The sequence below is a fragment of the Sinocyclocheilus rhinocerous genome, unplaced genomic scaffold, assembly GCF_001515625.1.
Source record: "Sinocyclocheilus rhinocerous isolate Xijiao unplaced genomic scaffold, SAMN03320098_v1.1 scaffold1841, whole genome shotgun sequence".
Classification (NCBI taxonomy): Eukaryota; Metazoa; Chordata; class Actinopteri; order Cypriniformes; family Cyprinidae; genus Sinocyclocheilus; species Sinocyclocheilus rhinocerous.
In genome coordinates this window covers 146,009-166,707 of record NW_015666172.1, presented here as the reverse complement: position 1 = coordinate 166,707, position 20,699 = coordinate 146,009, and the positions used below count along the sequence as shown (strand labels likewise).

General features: G+C 36.6%; 1 protein-coding gene across 1 annotated transcript; it reads right to left on the bottom strand.

The window, feature by feature from the left end:
- Nucleotides 1-204: 204 nt before the first annotated feature.
- Nucleotides 205-18,550, bottom strand: acap1 (ArfGAP with coiled-coil, ankyrin repeat and PH domains 1). Its single transcript, XM_016543102.1, has 23 exons — nt 17,931-18,550; nt 15,998-16,055; nt 14,944-15,063; nt 14,358-14,411; nt 14,160-14,218; nt 13,731-13,914; nt 13,533-13,577; nt 13,321-13,416; nt 9,627-9,701; nt 9,413-9,525; nt 8,728-8,779; nt 8,396-8,496; nt 8,061-8,172; nt 6,805-7,004; nt 6,659-6,728; nt 6,418-6,512; nt 6,132-6,325; nt 4,459-4,506; nt 4,191-4,363; nt 3,966-4,075; nt 3,223-3,333; nt 3,040-3,095; nt 205-967 (listed from the first exon to the last, which is right to left on the bottom strand). The coding sequence occupies exons 1-23, from the start codon at nt 17,981-17,983 to the stop codon at nt 873-875; spliced, it is 2,274 nt and encodes a 757-aa protein (XP_016398588.1). The 5' UTR covers nt 17,984-18,550; the 3' UTR covers nt 205-872.
- Between the last annotated feature and the right edge of the window lie 2,149 nt (nt 18,551-20,699).

Sequence of the window (20,699 nt, the reverse complement as noted above, 5' to 3'; positions counted from 1 at the left end):
TATTTGATTAATAGAAAGTTTAAAAGAATAGCATTTATTTAAAATATAAATATTTTGTAACATCATACACGTCTTCACTGCCCCTATTTAAACAATTGAATATTGCGGAAAAAAATCTTACAGACCCTGAACTTTTGAATGGTAGTAACAGTAGTTCAAGTGGTAAAGGTTTTACTGCAAAATTCTCAGAAAATGCAAGTCACGTAAGTCATGAATTATTTATTTAGCAACACATTATGCCGTTTTCGCGGTTATTCATTTCTATATGTTGCTTAAAACATTGCATGCTCACAAAACACATCGATTAACCATTTTCAAACGTGTTTTTTTTGGTCTTGTTAAAAGAGAAATAAAAATTATACAGGAGAACCAAGCAAACAGTGATCTCTCACCCAAAGTAACAAGTATTCAAGTTGCATTAACACTGTGGCTCACAACGTTGTGAATAAAAAGAAGAAAAGCAACTTGAGGAAAAATCCATTGCCATCTAAATGAGAAACATAGAAGCATCCACTCCACAACTGCAGTCTGGCTTGATGTCTTGCTTTCATACCATTTGGAATGTAAACCTGCTAAAATGATAATTATTCAGCTACAGGTGGTCAATGAAAAGAACTGACAGGAAACACCAAAATGACTGATGACATCCTAAAGCCTAAACTGGGATAAATATGCTAAAACCCAGAGGTTTAGACCCACACTCATGTACGGCAGAAAAACCAAATGAAGCAGCATTTCATAAGAGGTGTTTACTGTGTGTGCCGTTTCAGCAAAACAAAGAAAAGCAATAGTAACTTCATTTTGTCTACTGGAGGTTGTGTGTAAGAGAGAGTGTGTGTGTGTGTAACATTGACATCTAGTGGTCATGTGGTTCATTTAATGTCAGCGCTACGCCGCTTAAGCTTCTCTGGATTGTTGGAGGCCATTTGGGAGAAATCCCTGAAAATATCATGATAGGTATCATCACCTGCAGGAGGAAAGAAATACAGAGAGAGAAAAAATGATTAGCTGAATATTGTCTTGGGAATAAGCAGCACAAATTTAAACAATCTGAAAAATATCAGGGTTTTTTTGTTGTTCTTTTGAATCCTTTACATATTTGTTGCATGGTTCTCTGTGCACATGATCTCACAGAACATTACATTTTACTTCCAAAACAAACAAGACTGAGTATGTACTACAATCATATACTGTATGAGGGTGTAAATTATATCCCTGTGTGTGTGAAATGATCGAAACCTGGAGTCTAAAGAGTTTAACAAGGTCTAAAAAGATGTTTGAATCAGCCTGACGAGAACACCATCACCCAGAGGAAGAGCTTTGATTTGGATTTGTAACTGTACATAAGTGCAGCGGTTATGCATACATAAAGGCGTACGGTAGCAGTGGATTACCTGTAGCACGCAGTGCAGAGGACACACACTGCAAGCAGTAGACACCTGGCCACCCGTCTCAGGACATGCACATATACACACACACACGCGCGCGCGCGCGCTCAAACAGCAAAAACAGATTTGTATACAGAGACACAGATGGACAAACTGCCATAAACAAGATGCAAAAAGCAACAGATGCAAAAAGCATAAGCACCACAAGATAGCACACCTGTAAACATCTGGCACTGCAATAAGAATATCAGATTCAGAGTAACAGAGGAAAGCCAAATATTAGATTAAAAGTGATCGCAACAAATGATCACCAGGGACTGAACTTTTGACTTCAATATATTTATGATAGTTAATTGTACAGAGACACAGATGGACAAACTGCCATACACAAGATGCAAAAAGCAACAGATGCAAAAAGCATAAGCACCACAAGATAGCACACCTGTAAACATCTGGCACTGCAATAAGAGTATCAGATTCAGAGTAACAGAGGAAAGCCAAATATTAAAATAAAAAGTGATCGCAACAAATGATCACCAGGGACTGAACTTTTGACTTCAATATATTTATGATAGTTAATTGTACACATGTTGGTTGAATGGTGATGATACTCCATACAATGTCAAATATCCATGCCCATCCCATAACAGCTGAATCTTTTGCATTTTCTGAAGGAAATACTAGTGCTTGCAAGGTAGCAGTTTTATGTTTGTTGGTATGATTAGATAAATGATTAGACAATTAGAGGAAGAGACAGAAAGAAAGAAGGAATAAAAGACAGATAGATAGATAGAAAGATATTTTACAATTTTACAGTGACATTGCAGTTAATTTAAACTTCAACACTGTGTTAATGTAAGTCAATGGGAGCTTTTCTAAATCAGGTTATATACAAAAAGTGGGGTCTACAGTACATGTTAAACAGTTCAAGTTGAATTATGTAATTGCAGCAAACTGTAAAGAAAAATGAAAAGAAGAAGAGAAATTTCAACATGCTGATTTCTTGCAAGCACTGTAATGCACGGCTGTGGAGTTATCCTTTATCTTAAAGTTTTAATGCCTGATCAGGTCTCTCTGAACATTAAATAAATCAAATTTAGCTTGTTAATGGAGTAGTATTCAGATTTTTCAATCATCTGAAGCTTATGACAGACAAAGAGAAAACACTCTACATTCCACTTGAGGCGTTTCTAATAGCTGAATGAACACCAGCCATACAAACAAGATCAGATTTGTGTAAATGCAAAATGTCACAGAATATTACTCATGCAAATCCATACTCCGTACAAACTGTACTAACACCACCTAATAAAACATACTATTTAACATTTGATCAAAACATGACCACAGGTACTAAAAGCACTGAAATTGGATTCATTTCTTGCTACTGAAACGTAGTGTTATCTATTAACATTCAGTGTTTCTATATGTTTTAAAGTGCTCAAATCCACATACTGTCCTTTCTTTGTTTTAATTATCTGTTAAGCTCAGTTTCCCTCTGTTTTGTCATCTAAATTTACAGTCAGTTAATTCTGGCCACCTGGTGCCCGACCACTGAGATGGTTCTTGATAGTTTGAAAGCTTTTCTTAGTGTGTCCAATCACAGACCCAGTCCCGCCCCCACCACCAGAGCCCCGCCCCTCAGAATGACCTGATGGAGTGCCGTCCATCTCCCGCATCTCCTTGTTCATCTTGGCTATCCGGAGTCTAGGAGGAAAACCACAGTGGATGATATGTGAATTGAGTTATTAGCAGGAAGCACCTCATTAACTGTACTGCAAGCTAATTAGTGTCCTTTTCAGCTGATCCTCTCTGTCTATCTATGTCTACTTACAGCGTGACAATGTCAGCGTTGGCGTTATCTATGGCAATGCCGATTGGATCCTTGTCATCAATGTCTTTTGCGTTGTAGTCTGCTCCTCTCTTAAGAAACAGACACACCAACCTACAACAACACAGAGACACATTTGAGAAACATGTTTGACAGTACAATACTGCTCTGTGGATACTAACTGAAGTCAAATTTAAATTGTATTTCTTATGTAAAACTGTCATTATAACAATATGTAAAATAATTATACAATCATAAACTCCCATGAACGAGTATAAAAAGGTTGTTTGTCTGGTTGAACAGTATGTTTTTTTTATTAACACAAAAAAAACTTTAATCAGACAACACTAATAGTGCTGTATTGTAGGGCTTTTATGTCTCATATTCTATAAAATGAAAATGAAGGTATGCATTAAAATGATTATTTTCTTCAGTTTTTATTTATTTAAATCTTTTTATGATTTATCTGTTGTGTGTGCAGGCTGTGAGAAAACACTAATAGAAAACCGTGTTTTCTTGGACCGCAAACACCAGTAAAATCTTATTTTGCCACACAACTGCAGTATCATATATTCAACAGCAGGGTGCACCACTGTTGAAAGTGTTGCGGGAAACACTGACGTAGAGTAAAAGATCAATCTTAGGATTTTAAGAATCAGTATCGCAATTGTTCAAATGACGATTAATCAGAATTATTCAGAAAAACTACATTTTTTACCCAGCCCTAGTATCTAAGCCTGTGTTACCCTGTATGTCCCAGTATGGTAGCATGGTGTAGTGGTCCCCTCCCGTTTGAGTCCACCTGGTTAACATTAGCGCCGTTCTGTAGGAGAAACTCACAGGCTGCCAAGGAATTCTGCAGAGAGAATTACACAGTAATTATTCACTGTAACACTGTGTAGGCAATACACACTCACAACATGAACAATGGACTCTCTCTCTCTTTCTCACACACACACACAAACACTTACAACCATAGCGGCTTGTATTAGTGGAGTTTTGCTGTCTTCAGCCACATTGACCCAGTTGACATCAGCGCCGTGCGCCAGAGCATCTGCCATGAGAGGGAAATGCTGCATTGCCGCAGATCGATACAGCAAAGCCCCGGGATGAAGACCACTCAGATCCTCCTCTTCATCATTCTCTGTACAAAGAGAGAGAGAGAGTGAGGAGTTGTTTGTGTGGTCAAATAGATGCGTGAATATCATATATGTGTGTGTGTGAGTGTGTATGTGTAACCTTTATGAGAGCTGGAATTGTTCTTCATTATGTCACTTGGGTTCAGGCCTGTAGGGCAAACATCAAGTAACAGCCCACTGATTAGATCAGTAGAAACTGGAAGAGACACTTATTTTCATTGTTTCAATTAACTAATGTCTTCAAGTTTGTTTGTGTATGTCACAACTACAGTTACTACAGTTTTGCTTTTTTTTTTTTGTAATACTATTTTCAGATTTACTGTATTTCAGCTTGGTCATTGTTTATTTTTTGATAGTGACAGTTTAGGTTTTATTTGATAGCCATATTTCTATTAAGTTTTCATACATTTCTTGTTTAAGTGATAACAGTTAAGGAATCAGTTAGGGAAGCAACAGAAGCAACAGAGTTTAAATTTACTTCTCAAAAAACACAGACCTTTGTGTATAGACACCACATATGTATTGGTTCTCATACTTTATGACCCATAAATTTCCATGTTTTCTTCCAGTCGTTTGTGACAAATACAGAGGTTACACTCACATATTTCTGTCACTGGCAATAGAAATTCCAATGACTTCTTTAAATTGTATTAATTTCCATGACTTTTCCATGACCTTTTTTTAAAGAATTTATTAATTTCCATGGCAAAGTTTAATGTCGCTCTGATGCTATATTTAATTTACACTGAATTATTACACAGCTACATCTTCAGTCTTTCAGCTGCATCTTTCAAAAACAGAACCACAAGAGGACACAGTTTAATGTTTACAAAACTGACCTTGACTCAGCATACTTGTGCACTCTTCACTGCAACCTACATGAAAGTTTGTTCAGAACAGAATGCAAGGTTCTCTCTGGTGTCTGTGGTATAATTAGTGTCCATCAGTAGCAGTAACTTTACTGGGATCTCATTGCCATCTGCATGTAGGATGTCTTCCCCCCACACAGACACAAAGGTCAAATTATTCCAAGTGATGAGTATTAGAGGACTTCTAAAACAGTTATTTATGTTTTGTTAGTTTTTCAACTACTATTTTTAGTTTAGTTGCATTTTAGTTTTTAATTTACTTTACATTGAAGGAATAATTAATGATAAATGACTCACCATCAGGCCATCCATGATGTAGATACATTTTTTCCCTTCATCAGAAAAGATTTGGAGAAATTTACCATTGTGTATCACTTCCTGACCAGTGAACACAGTACCTCTGCAGTGAATGGGTGCCGTCAGAATAACAGCCCAAACTGCTGATAAAAACATATCCACAAGTAATTCACATGATTGCAGTCCATCAGTTAACGTCTTATGAAGCAAAAAGCTGCTTGGACTCTCATTCTGACGGCACCCATTCACTGCAGATGATCCATTGGTGAGCAAGTGATGTAATGATACATTTCTTCAAATCTGTTCTGATGAAGAAACAAACTCATCTACATCTTGAATGGCCTGAATGGTTGAGTACATTTTCAGCAAATTTTAATTTTTGGGTGAACTATTCCTTTATTTTTTAATAAATTTTCTTTCTTTTTTTAAATTTCTGATCATTTTTTTTAAACCAATAGTTTTTGTCTTATATTACAATAATATACTCTGTGTTTCTATGCTGAATTGCAGGGGATAAACACAAAGAAAACTACAGCTTTTTGGGCGCATGACTGTGCAAGTAAATGTGTAAATTCTAGCATGTTTTTTGGCATATGTGTCTGTGTACCCGTGAGTCGTGGCAGAGTGGCTCGGTTGGGTTTGGGTTTGAGGGCAGGGCGTGTGTTGGGTCTGTCCTGTGTGGTTGCTCGGTTCCGTCGGGCACTGGAGCGCCGCAGGACCGTTCCTCGACCAGTCTCTGGGAGCTTGTGGATGAATTTCTTCTCTACATATTTAGAGCGAATCCACGACTCCTTATCTTGTCTGAGGAAACAGTTCATATACAGATTATATTTAATAATAAACACATTTTCTGTGGTTTTCTGACTATAACACCAATATATATATTACTGTACCTCGGACTAGAGGAGTGGGGCTTCTTGATTGTGATCTCATCAATTCGTGCCTCATAGATCTTGTTAATGGCTGTGTTTCCTAACTCACACATGAGCTGAAGAAACAGAGTTATGAAGAAATAGTGACAGTAGAGAAACAGAAAGAGCAGAATGGACAAAAAGAGAGAGAGTGAAAAATAGTGTAACTATTAAAAAAACTTTATCTCATACATGAATATAAGAACATGACATCCGTGCTTACTTTGATGAGCTCTGGCTCCCATGAGTCCAGCGTCAGGGATCGTACCTTCGAGAAGTGGACACCTAAACTCCTGCAAAACACAAAAAACAATTCAGATGCATGTTCATGTGATACATTATATAATTCTGTGTGTGTATGTGTGGTACCTGTGTATGCCAGAGCAGGTAATGCACAGCGTGATGCCCAGATTGATAGAGGCCCAGTCGGGTCCAGGCTCCCCGCAGTCACAGCACTGCCCGTTCCCTGAGATGGCCTGCACCTCCTCCAGGGCCTTCCGACCAGACGATTCCGGCTCCCCTGCACTCAAACGCACACTTCCCGCAGACACTGAGCTACAGCGATCTCTCTATTTAACACACACACATACATACACACACACACACACACACACACACACATCCTTTTATAACACTCACATTTATGTTTTTCATTAAAATCTAGCATTTTAGCTAATTCTGTTTAAATCAACACACTTTTGGGTATGATTGTGTAAGTGGAAACTTATAAATTGTTTACTCTAAAATTAAAAAAGTATTATTTATTATATAAAATTAAACAAAATAAATAATTAATTCTAAATAAAAAAATATAGCAAATCTAACAATTAACTGCTGCATCTACTGTACCCTCTGACTAAAATAAATTATATAAGAAAATCTAAATAAAAATTATTCTTTTATATTACATTATATATAAGCATTATATTATAGATAAAGAATGATTATTCTTTAAAGAATAAGGGGTAATGTTGGGGTTACAAAAATTCACAGTAATCAATACCAGTGTAATTTCAAAATTAAATTAAACATTAAAAAAGTTTAAAAAATTCAATCTGAATAAAATATTAACAAATTGAATAAAAACAGTAACATACTTTTCACGTATTTCTCAATTAAGTAAACGCTGCTTCATGGTTTTCCAAGTAATTATTTAAGTAAACAGTGAAGAATAAACAAAATAAGTAATGACTTTTCACTTTTTCCTCATAATAGTGTAGTCTGATTAATATTGACAACATTTTAAACAGTGGCAGATCTCTTTGGCTGCATTTACACTGCAAGGCTTAACACACAGGTTTAAATATTTATATATATATATATGTATGTGGTTTATTTGCCCCACCTGTTAACATTAACTTAAGACAAATCGACTGTGTTGCCAAGATGCAAGGCATTCTGACCAAGAAGCACATTTGACCATAGCAACATACCAATACCATAGTACTACCAATACTGTGAAAAGATCATCATTACATTATTATTTATTTTAGTACAGACTGGAACCTGTAGTAATATAGTTCTATAATATAATATAGTAATATAACAGGTTTATATAAATCTGTAGAAGTCTATGGTATGTCTACAGTTAGGTATTTAGTTAAATGCCTATGTGTGTGACATACAGGGCCAAGATTGTCATCTCTTCTGTCCTGGAATGCTGAGGCGATGCTGTTTTGGACAGCGCTGATCCAGCTTTGCTGCTGTCGCTCTGAATCAGCCTGTAACAAACAGCTCCTACACAAACACACACACAGATCCTGTCATTTGGAGTATAGGTGGGTTATGCACAGACTTGTCTAAATGCAGAATAACATATTTGCAGCACTGTTTACAGTCTAAATACAGCGAGAACCCAAACACTACAAGAATCAGAAAAATGTTGCATGCTAAAAAAATACACATACACATTATATTCCAGTTCTGACAGATTTGTGTACAGAAACACAGAGAGACTAACTTGGAGGGAGAGACGACCTCAAAGCAGAATCGTCTGTCTTGTTCACTGTAGGGCTTCACTGTGCATAAACGCAAGTCCTCCACAACAACAGTGATCTGCTCCTGATACAGAGAGAAAGAGAGCTTGTTTAAATAAAACAAATGTGGTCCGCATGTGCAGTGTATGTTTACAAGGTCACCAAAAAAGAGAACAATTAAAACAGCCTCTCAATTCTCTATAAATTTCCAATCGTGTATGTAAATTGTGTGTAAAAAAGTGTGTGTAAATTGATGTGTCATTACTGTTATTGATTAATGCTACATTATCCTTATGTTAGACAATCTGATACTTACATTATGTTTCTTTTGGTAAACCAACTGGTTCTTCTGAATGGAGAACCAGCGCCTGCGGTATGAACACACACAGACACACATATCATGGCCATGTAAGGTATTAATAATGCAATCAGACATATGATTGTAATTCATCTCAGAACTCCCAGACTCTGAAATCACACTCAACGGACAAATGTGCAAAAGAGAAAGAAGTAAAAGAGCAAATACATCTATGTAAAAGAACATGTATGTAATATTAAAATTATATGAAATAAAACATGTTTCAAACTGAATATTTGCCAATAATGATTGAAATTGAAATCTATTGAATTAAAATATTTTTTTCAAATGGACTAATGCAACTACAAAAAAACACATGAAGAGAGACAGACAGAGAAAGACTTGTAATTGCTCACAAAACTGCACATAAAATGATTACACATGACAGCAAAAAATTATGAAAAATAAGTGCATAATCACAGACCTCCACAAACTTAAACAAAACCACTCAATTATGATTATTTTTTAGTAATTTAATAATGAATTTAGATTACTATTAATATTATATTAACATTAATTAATAATATTAACATTATTATTTATTATTTCATGTTTAAAAAAACATTTATTCATTTTAATTATTTGTTTTAAAATAATGTTAATATTTCTGTGATTGAAATCATAAATTGCTGGAATGCTGTACCTGCTCCATGTTTTGAAAGCATTGCTGGCTCTTTTGTACAGGTAACCTTCCATTGCGATGCCATTGGGTGCATCTGGGCTGAAGTCCATTATGGAGTCATCATACAACACATCCTAAAGACAGACACACATATATATCTTCCCTTAGATGCATGTATAGTGTCTTTGTGTACAGATACAATGGTGTGTGTGTGTCTGAGAAAGAGTCTTACTACCTTTTTCTTGACAGCACCGTGACTCTGCTCCATGTCCCTTTTCTCTCTTGCAGAATTCAGGACTAGTTGAGTATACTAGAGATAATGACAATCACATTATTTGTGTCTATACCAAAGTCACACGGGCAGTGTTCACAACACAGTGGCCCGAATCTGATTGAATCTGACAAGTATCTTAAACCAGTTTTAAAAATCATGTGACAACCTCACAAACATCAGATTTGAGCAGAAAATCCAAATTGGGCGTGTTTGACAGATAGGATAGAAAATCCTGAAAAGATGGAAACTCTTTTGAGACTGAGGTTTGGACGATTTTACTAGATCTCAGAATGGAAGTTTAATTGTATATCATACAATTATAAACACATGCAAAGAGGCTCAAGTCTAAATCCCCACTGCTGCATATAGTTATTATGTGACTTTTCTAGTCAAGAGTTGTGATGGTAAGTCTTCTATAATTGTAGTCTATCTGGGGTGCGGCGGGATTTTGGACCACATTTAGTGAAGAGTCAAAGTGCATGTCACTCAGGGCTGAACTGAATGAGAAAGGATGTAAGACATGTTGGCACTTGCTCAACTTCCTGACCTATACCAAGAAGAGGTCATGAAGATCACCTCCACTTTCGCTTGTTATCTTCCACAGACTTTCCTGTCCTCTCCCCCTCACTTTTCCGCTCCCTGCTGTCACTTCATTAAAACACTGCTTTTCCTCGTGTCCCCTCTCTGTCCCAGCCACCTCTAATTATGCCCCAAGCTTCTATAGTTCGAGGACCCTCTTGGAATTGCTCTGTTTATTCTTCTTCTTCTCCAAAGTGAATCGAATTTTTGTGGGCCTAAACATGCTTGAAAACTCACGAAACTTTGCACACGTATCAGAACTGGCAAAAATGTACATCTGATATGGGTTTCAGAATTGGGCGTGGGCGTTTCAAAATGGCTCGATAGCGCCACCTATAAAATTTCAACAAAGCGCCCCTCCTGCTACTTTTCACGTACATGTACGAAATTCAGTACATTCATGTAATGTCCCAATACCTACAAAAAAGTATCTTGGAGCAAAGTCCTAAATGCAACAGGAAGTACGATTTTTGTGCAGTTTTTAACATTTTCAGGCCTCGTACTTTAAAGAACTCCTACAGTTTTAATCGGTTCATCTTTGAATTTGGTGAGTGTAATCATAAGGCCTTTGTAATGCTAAATTGCAAAGATCTTGAGTTTTCATCGAAGGGCGTGTCCCTGGCAGCCTGACAAATTTCAATGTTTCGCCATGAAACGAAGTTGCTGTAACTCAGGCAAACAATGTCCAATCTGCCCCAAACTTCACCTAATGGTTAGAGAGTCGGACTTGTAACCCAAAGGTCCGGCAGAGATTGTCGGTGGGGGGAGTGAATAACCAGCGCTCTCTTCCACCTTCAATACCACGACTGAGGTGAGACCCTTGAGCAAGGCACCGAATCCCCAACTGCCACGGGCGCCGCAGCAATATGGCTGCCCACTGCTGTGTGTTCTCACGGTGTGTGTGTGCACTTGGATGGGATAAATGCGGAGCACAAATTCTGAGTATGGGTCACTATACTTGGCCACACTTCACTTTCACTTTATATTCTGTTATAGTCACAGCGCCACCTGCTGGCAACAGGAAGTGACATGTTTAACAGTTATGGACTCATAGCAACATATTAAAAAGCATCAGCAAGTGTTAAATAGGCTAGCAACATGCTAACAACATTTAGCTAAGTGCTAAAGCATGCTATTAATGCAATGAGACAGGAAATTGCTGTAACTCAGGCATGCAGTGTCCAATCTGCCCCAAACGTAACATGCAACATGCTAGAAGCATGGTAAAGCATGGTAGCAACACTTAGCTAATTTGCTAAAGCATGCTATTGATACATTGAAACAGGAAGTTGCTGTAACTCAGCCATACAATTGCCTTGTCCAAATACCCACACTTGTGGTCTTTGCACTTGACCACTTATATGACGTATTTCCTGTATTTGGTCCAAGTGTTCAAGTGAGCATGAAGACCACAAGTGTGTGTTGAACTTTTCATTACCTGATGGGACACACTTACAGTGTTGTAAAAATGCAAGTGTTTACATAGCGTTATTTTAATTTTAAATACTTTGCATTTTAAAATCAACTTCTAAATGTCTGTTCAGTCAGTAGTCCCTATAACATGACACAATTTAATTTGTGGTGCTTCTAATTAAGTGATAAAAAGCAGTTGCAAATGTTTACAAAATAAATGGCCAGTATTCAGTTATAATCATAGCACCACCTGCTGGCAACAGGAAATTACTTGTTGTACACTAACTTAAACATGCAAAGTCCGATCTGCCCCAAACTTCACATTTTTGGTAAGAGTCCTGGTCTGAAAACATCTACATGCCAATAATCAAGTTATAATTTATAGTGCCACCTGTTGGCAACAGGAAATGTCATGTTTTACTCTAACTAAAACATGCAATGTCCAATCTGTCCTCAATTTCTTGTTTGTTAAGAGTCCTGGCCTGAAGACATCTAAAGGCCAATATTCAGTTATAATCATAGCGCCACCTGTTGGCAACAGGATATGTCATGCTTTACACTAACTCAAATATACCATGTTCAATCTGCACCAAACTTCACGTTTAATAAAAGTCCTGGCCTGAAGACATCTACATGCCAATATTCAGTTATAGTCAAGTTTAGCACATATAAATGACTTTGGCATATTCCTCCTATATTTACCACTTTAAATGCATATTGCCCACCGTTCACTGTTTTCCTAAGGCCACCGGGTGGAGGTGGCTCTGGGTGCGAGGGCCCTTTCAACACTGATTACAGCTTTAATTTTAAATTGTTCCTCTATCCCAACAATGTTTTGATTTTTTCATTTTTAATCTGTATATTGCTCTAATGAACATCACTGCTATGAACAGGCTCTAGAGATCTCTCTTGACATTTGTATCGCTAAGCTTTTCACCATATCCTGTGCTTACAGGAAGCTATGAGCAGGTTTTGTGGTTTTCACGGGCCAGTAGAAGGTGAGTAAGTTTCCTTTCTAAAACGTCTACATTTCAACTTCATGCTCCTCAGTAACATCTAGTCATTACACGTGTTAAAACATTGCTGCATAAATACATGAATCTTCAATAACTTTTAAACATCAAATGAGCACTTTTTGATTTCAAGTAACTTGTCAGTAGAATTAAAAGAAAACAGATCTTATAATTTGCATGTGAGAATTAAATCCACCAACTTCAATTGCTGTTTGTAAAATTGGTTGGTGTTTGCTATTTTTTCAAGCAATTTTACAGTTCTGCAAGCACAGAAGAGTTTGCCAACACACACAAACCGTGTGTGATACATACTGTTTCCTGTTGTTGCTCACTCTGGCAGAAAACTTCCTGTCATGATGGGCCATCATGTGATCTCTAACTGTGCCATCACATTCCTGTCATTAGACCTTCTGTCCTCTTTTTCAATTCAATTTTTGCTCTACGATATGATAAATTTCATATGTTTTCACCTCCAAGTAATACTTGCATTTGTCCTAATTGGTACTTCACACTTTTCCCTTCCCACCTTCCTTCCTCTTTTTTCAGTCATGTGTCCAAGCAGCTTCACATGCTTTTGGCATACATATCAGCTGGTAGATAGATAGATGGATAGATGAATAGATAGACAGACCGACAGACAAATTTCTTACCTCATCACTCAGTTGCTTTTGGTAGTTTTCCAGTTCTGTGAGTGACTGGTAGCCTTGCTGGAAGAACAACGCCTGGGCCTCCATAAGAGAAAGCATCTGACAGACATTCACACAGAAGGCAAACACACAAGCAAGAGTGACTGTAAGTTACCATTCAGTCCTGATCATTATAATAAGATTCCCAATTATATATATTACATCATGACACATACCGCCATTAGAATTTCAGTCTTCTTCCTGGACTCAATGACATTAATCTAGTTAGGAGGAAAGAAAATGTGAAAAATACATAAGCACACGTAGCATAATACAAGAAAAAGTGCAATAATGCAAAAATATTTATATTTAAATGTGACTCAAGTGTCCAAATAAATTTTGAGGCCACTGTATATGGAAGTATATGTTTGTACCTGCAGCACATAGTCCAGTGCCCCTGATCTGAAGGCTCTGCGTGCATTCAGGAGGTTATTGCTGGCTTCTTCCACCTCATGTTGTTTCCCGCGTGGTGCCTGTGCGTTCCTGCTCAGTGCTGCCTCCAGGTTCTCACTGCTACGCTCAAACTCCTTCCGTACATCCTTAAAACGCTTCACATCCCTTCAGGAGAGATGCAGTAGAGAAGAACTTAATAATTGCAATAAAACCATTCTTTAAATATCGCAATAAAACCAATAATAAGTAATAAAGAGATGCAGAAAAATGTTTATAGAGATTTCTACATTTTTCTTTACTCTTACTCAAAAGTTCATGCATACGTTTACAGACAGCTTCATATTATTGGTAGAGTGGTACAGAAAAGAAAATGTGCCTTCGTAAAGAGGCAGAGGAAGAAAACACCTTACTCTTTCACAAAATTCTGCAGCTTCAACTTCACAGACTTTTGTGTGGTTTCAATCACCTCCTGTTGAGAGAGGCATTATTCATGGAATGGGACACAAGCCAGAAGAAAAGTAAAAACAGGAACAGGATCCCCAGATAGATCGCTGGTACACTGGTTGCTAGTAGTAACAGTAAAAGTAAAAACGAAGAACTTGACTCACCTCTTGAGCACTAACGATATCTGACAGCTTTTTAGAAAACTTTTCTAAACATTCCTGAAAGAAAGAAGCACAGCCTCTATTAGGATTCTATTAACTCATATTCATTTTCAACTCATATAGCTACACAGGATCTTCCTTTTCCATTTTCAATTTAGCAAAGATTTTCTACTGTTTTTGAAAGAAGTCTCTTATACTCACCAAGGCCATATTTTTTTGACCAAACTTTTGAACAGTCATTTATATGTGGTACATTTTCTAGGCACACGTGTTCTGTTAGCACTTACATTCATATTTTCAAATCTTTGTTTCAAATACTTAAAGCTTCCAACCTGAGGTAAACCATCCAACATCTTCACATCCCATATTTTACACTACACTGGAAATTTTTGTTGTTCTGGAATCTATCGTACAGTCATATGTGTAATTGTACAGGTCTGGAATTGACGATAATGTTGTATCACTTCCTTCTTATTTTGATGCTGTTATGGGTGATCACATGTTCATTTACCATCTCAGGTATCAGCAAGCCCACATGGGTTTTGTGTACAGTAAGGAAAGCTCATTTGAAATCCATTGATGCACTCACCCCCATGGTTCGGTCCTCAGAACAGTGGTGTCCAAGCTCTTTGAGGCCATTTACAAAGCTCTTACTGTTCTGGCAATAGGCACGGCCTGCATCCAGCATAGTGTGGCACTGTTTCACCAACTACACAAACACACGTTTTTTTTTTCGGGACATTAAATAATGTCATATTATTCATAACATAACATACACATAAACCTTACAAAACCCTTTATAAACGAATTTTGTGAGCAATTGTTTAACAAATTTTCATGAGATGAATAGTAGGTCTCTGTGGTTTGAAACCAGCCAGTCTAATAAATTCAAGGGAAATTATCTTGGATTGTGGTTAAAAGCTTTTCAATTGGCAATTCCTCTTTGTAGTTCCTCTGCATAACACTATACCTCTTCACAAGACCATAGACCAGGAGATGCACTCCAGAAGAGAGGAACAATGACTTTGTTTCAGATTAGGGAATTGAGCATTGAAGTGAATAAACCCTGCGCAAGGATATTTGGGTGTTTATTGTGTATTTATGGTGTAAGTCTAAATATGAGACTGCGATCTGTTATGGTTTAAAACAGTAGCAGAGACTTCAAGCAAAGTCCAATAGAGAGTGCAAGTCAAGGTGCTCTGCTCTCTGGTCTAAGGTTTATAATAGTCCATCAAAGAAAACTTTAGGATGACCATGGCACTCTTTCAGATTAAAAGCCTTTATTATCAGATGGCTAGCAGAGACTGAAGAAAATGTGAGTGGGTGTGGTGCTTGAACATGCAAAACTGCTGAAAAATAAATACTGGCCCAAATCTCTAAATATGATGTCAATATAAGTCTATGGGATTTTTTTCAACTGTTTTATGTTTTGTCATGCGCAAGGCAACAATCATAAGTTTGAGCACTTAGAAAAGTAGTAGTACTTTCACTTTTCTCCTCAACAAGCCTCGTGTTTTGAGGTATGAATGTAGAACGAGTTATGTGCTGACATTTAAATCTAAGTGTTGCTGGTTTGTTCATAAGTACGAACATTAGTCAGAGTGATTCTGCATTTAATGGTGAGTCTTTCAGTATTTCCTCACCTTCTCAAGTCTTGTCTCCAGTTCATTAACGTTGACCTCCACCTTCTCGATTTCTGCCCTGTTGAAACATAGCAGATACTGTTTTACCATTTACTTGCACAAAACACAACCAGGTTAGTCAAGGGAAGTATTAAGAGGACAATTATTATTTCAATTAGTGGGACAGTGATACTGTGTGCATTTATATCTGCATTCAAATGTGTGTTTGTATCAGTGAATCTTCGCTTATGTGTGTCATCAGACTTTCTCGTAGAACACACAGTAAAATAGCTCAGCTCTTTGTGGTTTCCCGCTTTTTCACACATACAGTTCAAACAGACATAGAAATAAGATGCTTATATTCAAGCAAAATTTAATTCAATTTTTAATACAGAAATAGTAACTGAGAAACATAATATTACAAACAATGTTCAAATAAATGGACTTTTTTAGAAAATTTACTAAATTTGTAAAGGCTGGAAAACACTACATGGTTTCCCCCCCAATTTACAGTCTAGATGAGTTGACGAAAGTCAGAGCCATTCTTCAGAGCTGACAGATTTCACAGAAAATCACACAGTGTATGATGATCACAGACCAAGATTTTTTGATTCTAGGATTCTATCCGGTCGGGGGATATCAAACACATTTGAGCTGATTTTTAAACACATTTAGCAATGAGGTGCATGTTATTGCGTGAGTTTGTTGTGGTCGAAATTATTTGAATGTCTGGTAGTGTGTGATCCTCACATCATAGTCGTTTAGTCTATGATGCCCAGTTTCTGTATTTACAAAGTTGGCAAGTGTATGATGCCTAGTCTTTTAAAATGTATCATGTATTTCAGACTTAATGTGTAATGTGAGCTTACATGTATGTGTACTCATAATAAATGCACTTTTTTGTGCATAAATGTGTGTGTGTATTTAAGAAAAAGTTGTAGTTTGCGAAGCAATCCACCCCTAAAACACACTTCCTGTCTCCTGTTTATAATTTCAGTATCTCTCTCGTCTCACTTCCTGCTCCCCCACCACTACCCAGCTGTTACTTAGCAACCGGAGGCAGCCGCAGTCTGAAGTAAACTAGGCCTCGAATGTGCCTTCTTACACCTTTATGAGAACTCTTTCTTTTCAGTTGCTTTCTGTGCATGAAGGTCAAAAGCGCCCATGCACGGCTGTGCATTTGGTGTAGACGAGTTCCACATGTTCTGTATGTTTAGATCCGCATATGACAGATGAAAAAGGATATTGTGTCTATTTATGCAAGTACATTTCTAAGTGATGATGACCTAATTTTTGAACTCACTACACCCTCTGAGTCTGTTCCCTCTGCAGCCACTAAAACATGGCACTCAAACTTTCCATTATGCTGCCCACTAAATCTACAGTCAAACCAGAGAAAGAAACTTTTACTACACATAGCCTATAGCGACTTTAAAAACAATTCAAAACTTTATATCCTGATCATAATATCGAAACTATTTATATATTAATGTGAATGGTCAAAAAGAGCTAACACGATGAAAAAAATCCCATCTTACTGTCCACAGACCCATTTAATCATCATCCCATTCATTCCTTCTCTATGGGACCTAAGCAAATTCTTTCCAGTGCTGTGCGCTACACTGACCGTTGCGGCTACATTCAACGCTGATCTGAGATCAGTTTTAATCAAGCACGCCCGGGCCAAAATCATTAAGCTGAACCCATTAACCTGATCCTGGAACTGCTTGGAAAGAAACCTGCTACGTCATGCCTTCTGCACATGTCAGTTAAGTTTATCATTTTGTGGTGCACGTGACCTGTCTTTTGTAAAAAAATAAAATAAAAAAATTAATAAAACTGTGCAGGCTATTAATATACAATGTGCAGTCGATATTATTTTTTGCCATTATTTTGTGTTGTTAAATATTTTCACAGTGATATGAAAAAAAAAATCACAAGTAGCCTAGCTTACCTGAATCGCGGGGAGTCTTTCAGGCATTCTTCAAAATCCAGTTTGACAGTCATTTTTGGGAATTACAAAGAACAGTCGATGCGAACAATTCTTTTAATTCCTCACAGTTCTTTATGTGGTTTGTCCCAATAGAGTTCCTTTATGCTGTAAACGTCCAACGCTGTGAGAGCACTGGTGTTGACAACATCAGGAATCGTTTAGAAAAGATGACTTAAACCAGTCGTTTCCATTGGATGGTTTCGCTATAAATATCAGTCAGTCGGGTGTAGCCTTGTTAAAGCGAAAAGCATCTTTTCAAAACTAAACCCAAGTTTGTGTTTTCCAGGTAATTCACTTGAACGACGAGTCACGGAAATAAAAATAAAAGAATAACAGTTTGTCAATAATATAAATACAAAAAGAACGAGTACTGGTATAAGAAATTTAAGTAAACCATACCGATAATTATGGCCTCATCTCTTTCTAAATGTTCAAGAGCGCGCTCTCATTATACGTTCCATTCTGCGCGTTTCTTCCATTTATTAGTCCATAGGTTCGTAGTTTATACATCGATATGTGCTTCAACTCATCAAACAGCATGTCCGTGTAGCCTACGTTTCCCTTGAGAGACTGAAACTTGTTCGCACTTCGCAGGAGAACTTTTTTTTCTGCTCTTGAATTTGCCACACAGTTGGTCCACCCCACTTCGAGCGAGCGCACATTATTTCCGGGTTTCGGATTCTGGTGCACCAACAAATTAAAGCAGGCTGTGGATTCGCTGTTTTCAAGAGAGATTAACACTTATTTATTATGCTTCTAATGTTATTACTTATTGTTTATGTTTTAGGTGACCTGAAAAAGATACCTTGTTTTAAGCATTAATTTTGACTCGTCTCATATAGCCCAGTCATTGATTTCATAGGGAAAAGACAAGTGAATGACTATTCCTCCACATCTCAGTTTCATATGAAGGGTTTTTCAGGGAGTGTTCCCCACAGTTTCTACATCACGTGTCAACAAAGCCACACTGCTTTTGTCACTAAATCTGCTAGCAGTTTATACATGTCCCGGTTAAACCTGTTGTTCATAAGTAAGCCCCACCTGACAGCAGTGAAAGAAATCAAGCAAAAACCGAAACACAAGCAAAAACTGCGAGTCAGAGATGTAAATTTAAAATAATCCCATGCAGCAACTGTACGCCTGTACATATGTAGGCTAAATAAAACTTTACCAACACTGATCTCTCTCTCTCTTTATGTAAACAAAGTAGTAGCAAGTCTACTCTTGCTACTCATTTTTCACGTTTTAGCATAATAGTCAGAGCTGGGTAGTAACTGATTACATGCAATCTGGATTACGTAATCAGATTCCAAAAATTAAGTACTTGTAATTAGATTAAATTACATTTTAAAATACTCGTAATCAGACTACAGTTACTTTTTTATGGATTACATGATTACATATTATTCACACAATAGTAATAAATTATTCATAATTCATCAGTTCTCCTTGATTTCAATGTTCCTTTCTAAAATATACCGCTTTTATACACTAAGAAAGTCTTCAAGTTTTGTGGACATTCACACAGAGATCAGTCACTTGTCAGATGGCTACACAGCATTTGACCACTGGATTTACAAAAATCATTTCAAGTGTTTCAACGTTGATTTAACTACTGATGAGCACAATTCATTTTTATTTGAATTATCATCCAGTAGGTTATTTAACCATCTATTACAATGTCTTTGGAAGGCATTTGTCTTTCAAACACATTAAAATGCACAAATTCACATTATTTCTTATTTATGCAGGCATTCCCAAACTTTTTTTTGTCATCTGAACATCTTTCAACTAATATATTTACTTAAGTAAAATTTTAAAATAAATATTTTAATAATTAAGTATCACATCTGCATGTTCACGGTTCTCTGACGTTGGATAATGGTCACATGATATGGTAAACAAATAAAATAATTAATTTTTTTAGGAAGTGTTTTATTTCTTTTTATGTTATTTTAAAATTATTTGTTTTAATTTTACATTTTTATGGTTTAATTAATGATTAACTTTTTGTTAAACTCACAAACCTCCTGCAGTTCCTTCACAAACCCCAGTTTGGGAAACCTTGACGTAATGTAATGTTTAATCCATTTTATGTTGTTAATTTCAACTAATGGAATATATATATCTTCTTTTTTATTTTTTATATCAATATGGTGCAAGATTTTCTTATTTAAATCAATGTGATAATTGAGTAAGGTCAAAAGTAATCTAAAAGTAATCTGATTATATTACCTGAAATGTGTAATGTAATGGATTACGTTACAAACTACAATTTTTGTCATGTAATTTGGAATCAGTAACAGATTACAGTTTGTAAGTAATCTACCCAGCTCTGATAATAGTAAACGAATTCATATCGAAACAACAAAAATGGTTTCTGCAGGTTTTATTGAGATAAATGTATGACTTTTTAAAGGCCTTTTTAAGACCAAGTAAAAAAATTAAAAAATACAGAATAAATGGAAGGGAACACAATACATCAATGTCCTAAATGTAAGTGTCTGTGGAGCAAAAAATGAGTTTTTGAAAATTGTGGAAAATTAGCAACACGTTAAAGTTTAAAGATACAACTTCCAACAGATTACATTTCCCAGAGCTGGGTAGTAACTGATTACATGCAATCTGGATTACGTAATCAGATTCCAAAAATTAAGTACTTGTAATTAGATTAAATTACATTTTAAAATACTCGTAATCAGACTACAGTTACTTTTTTATGGATTACAT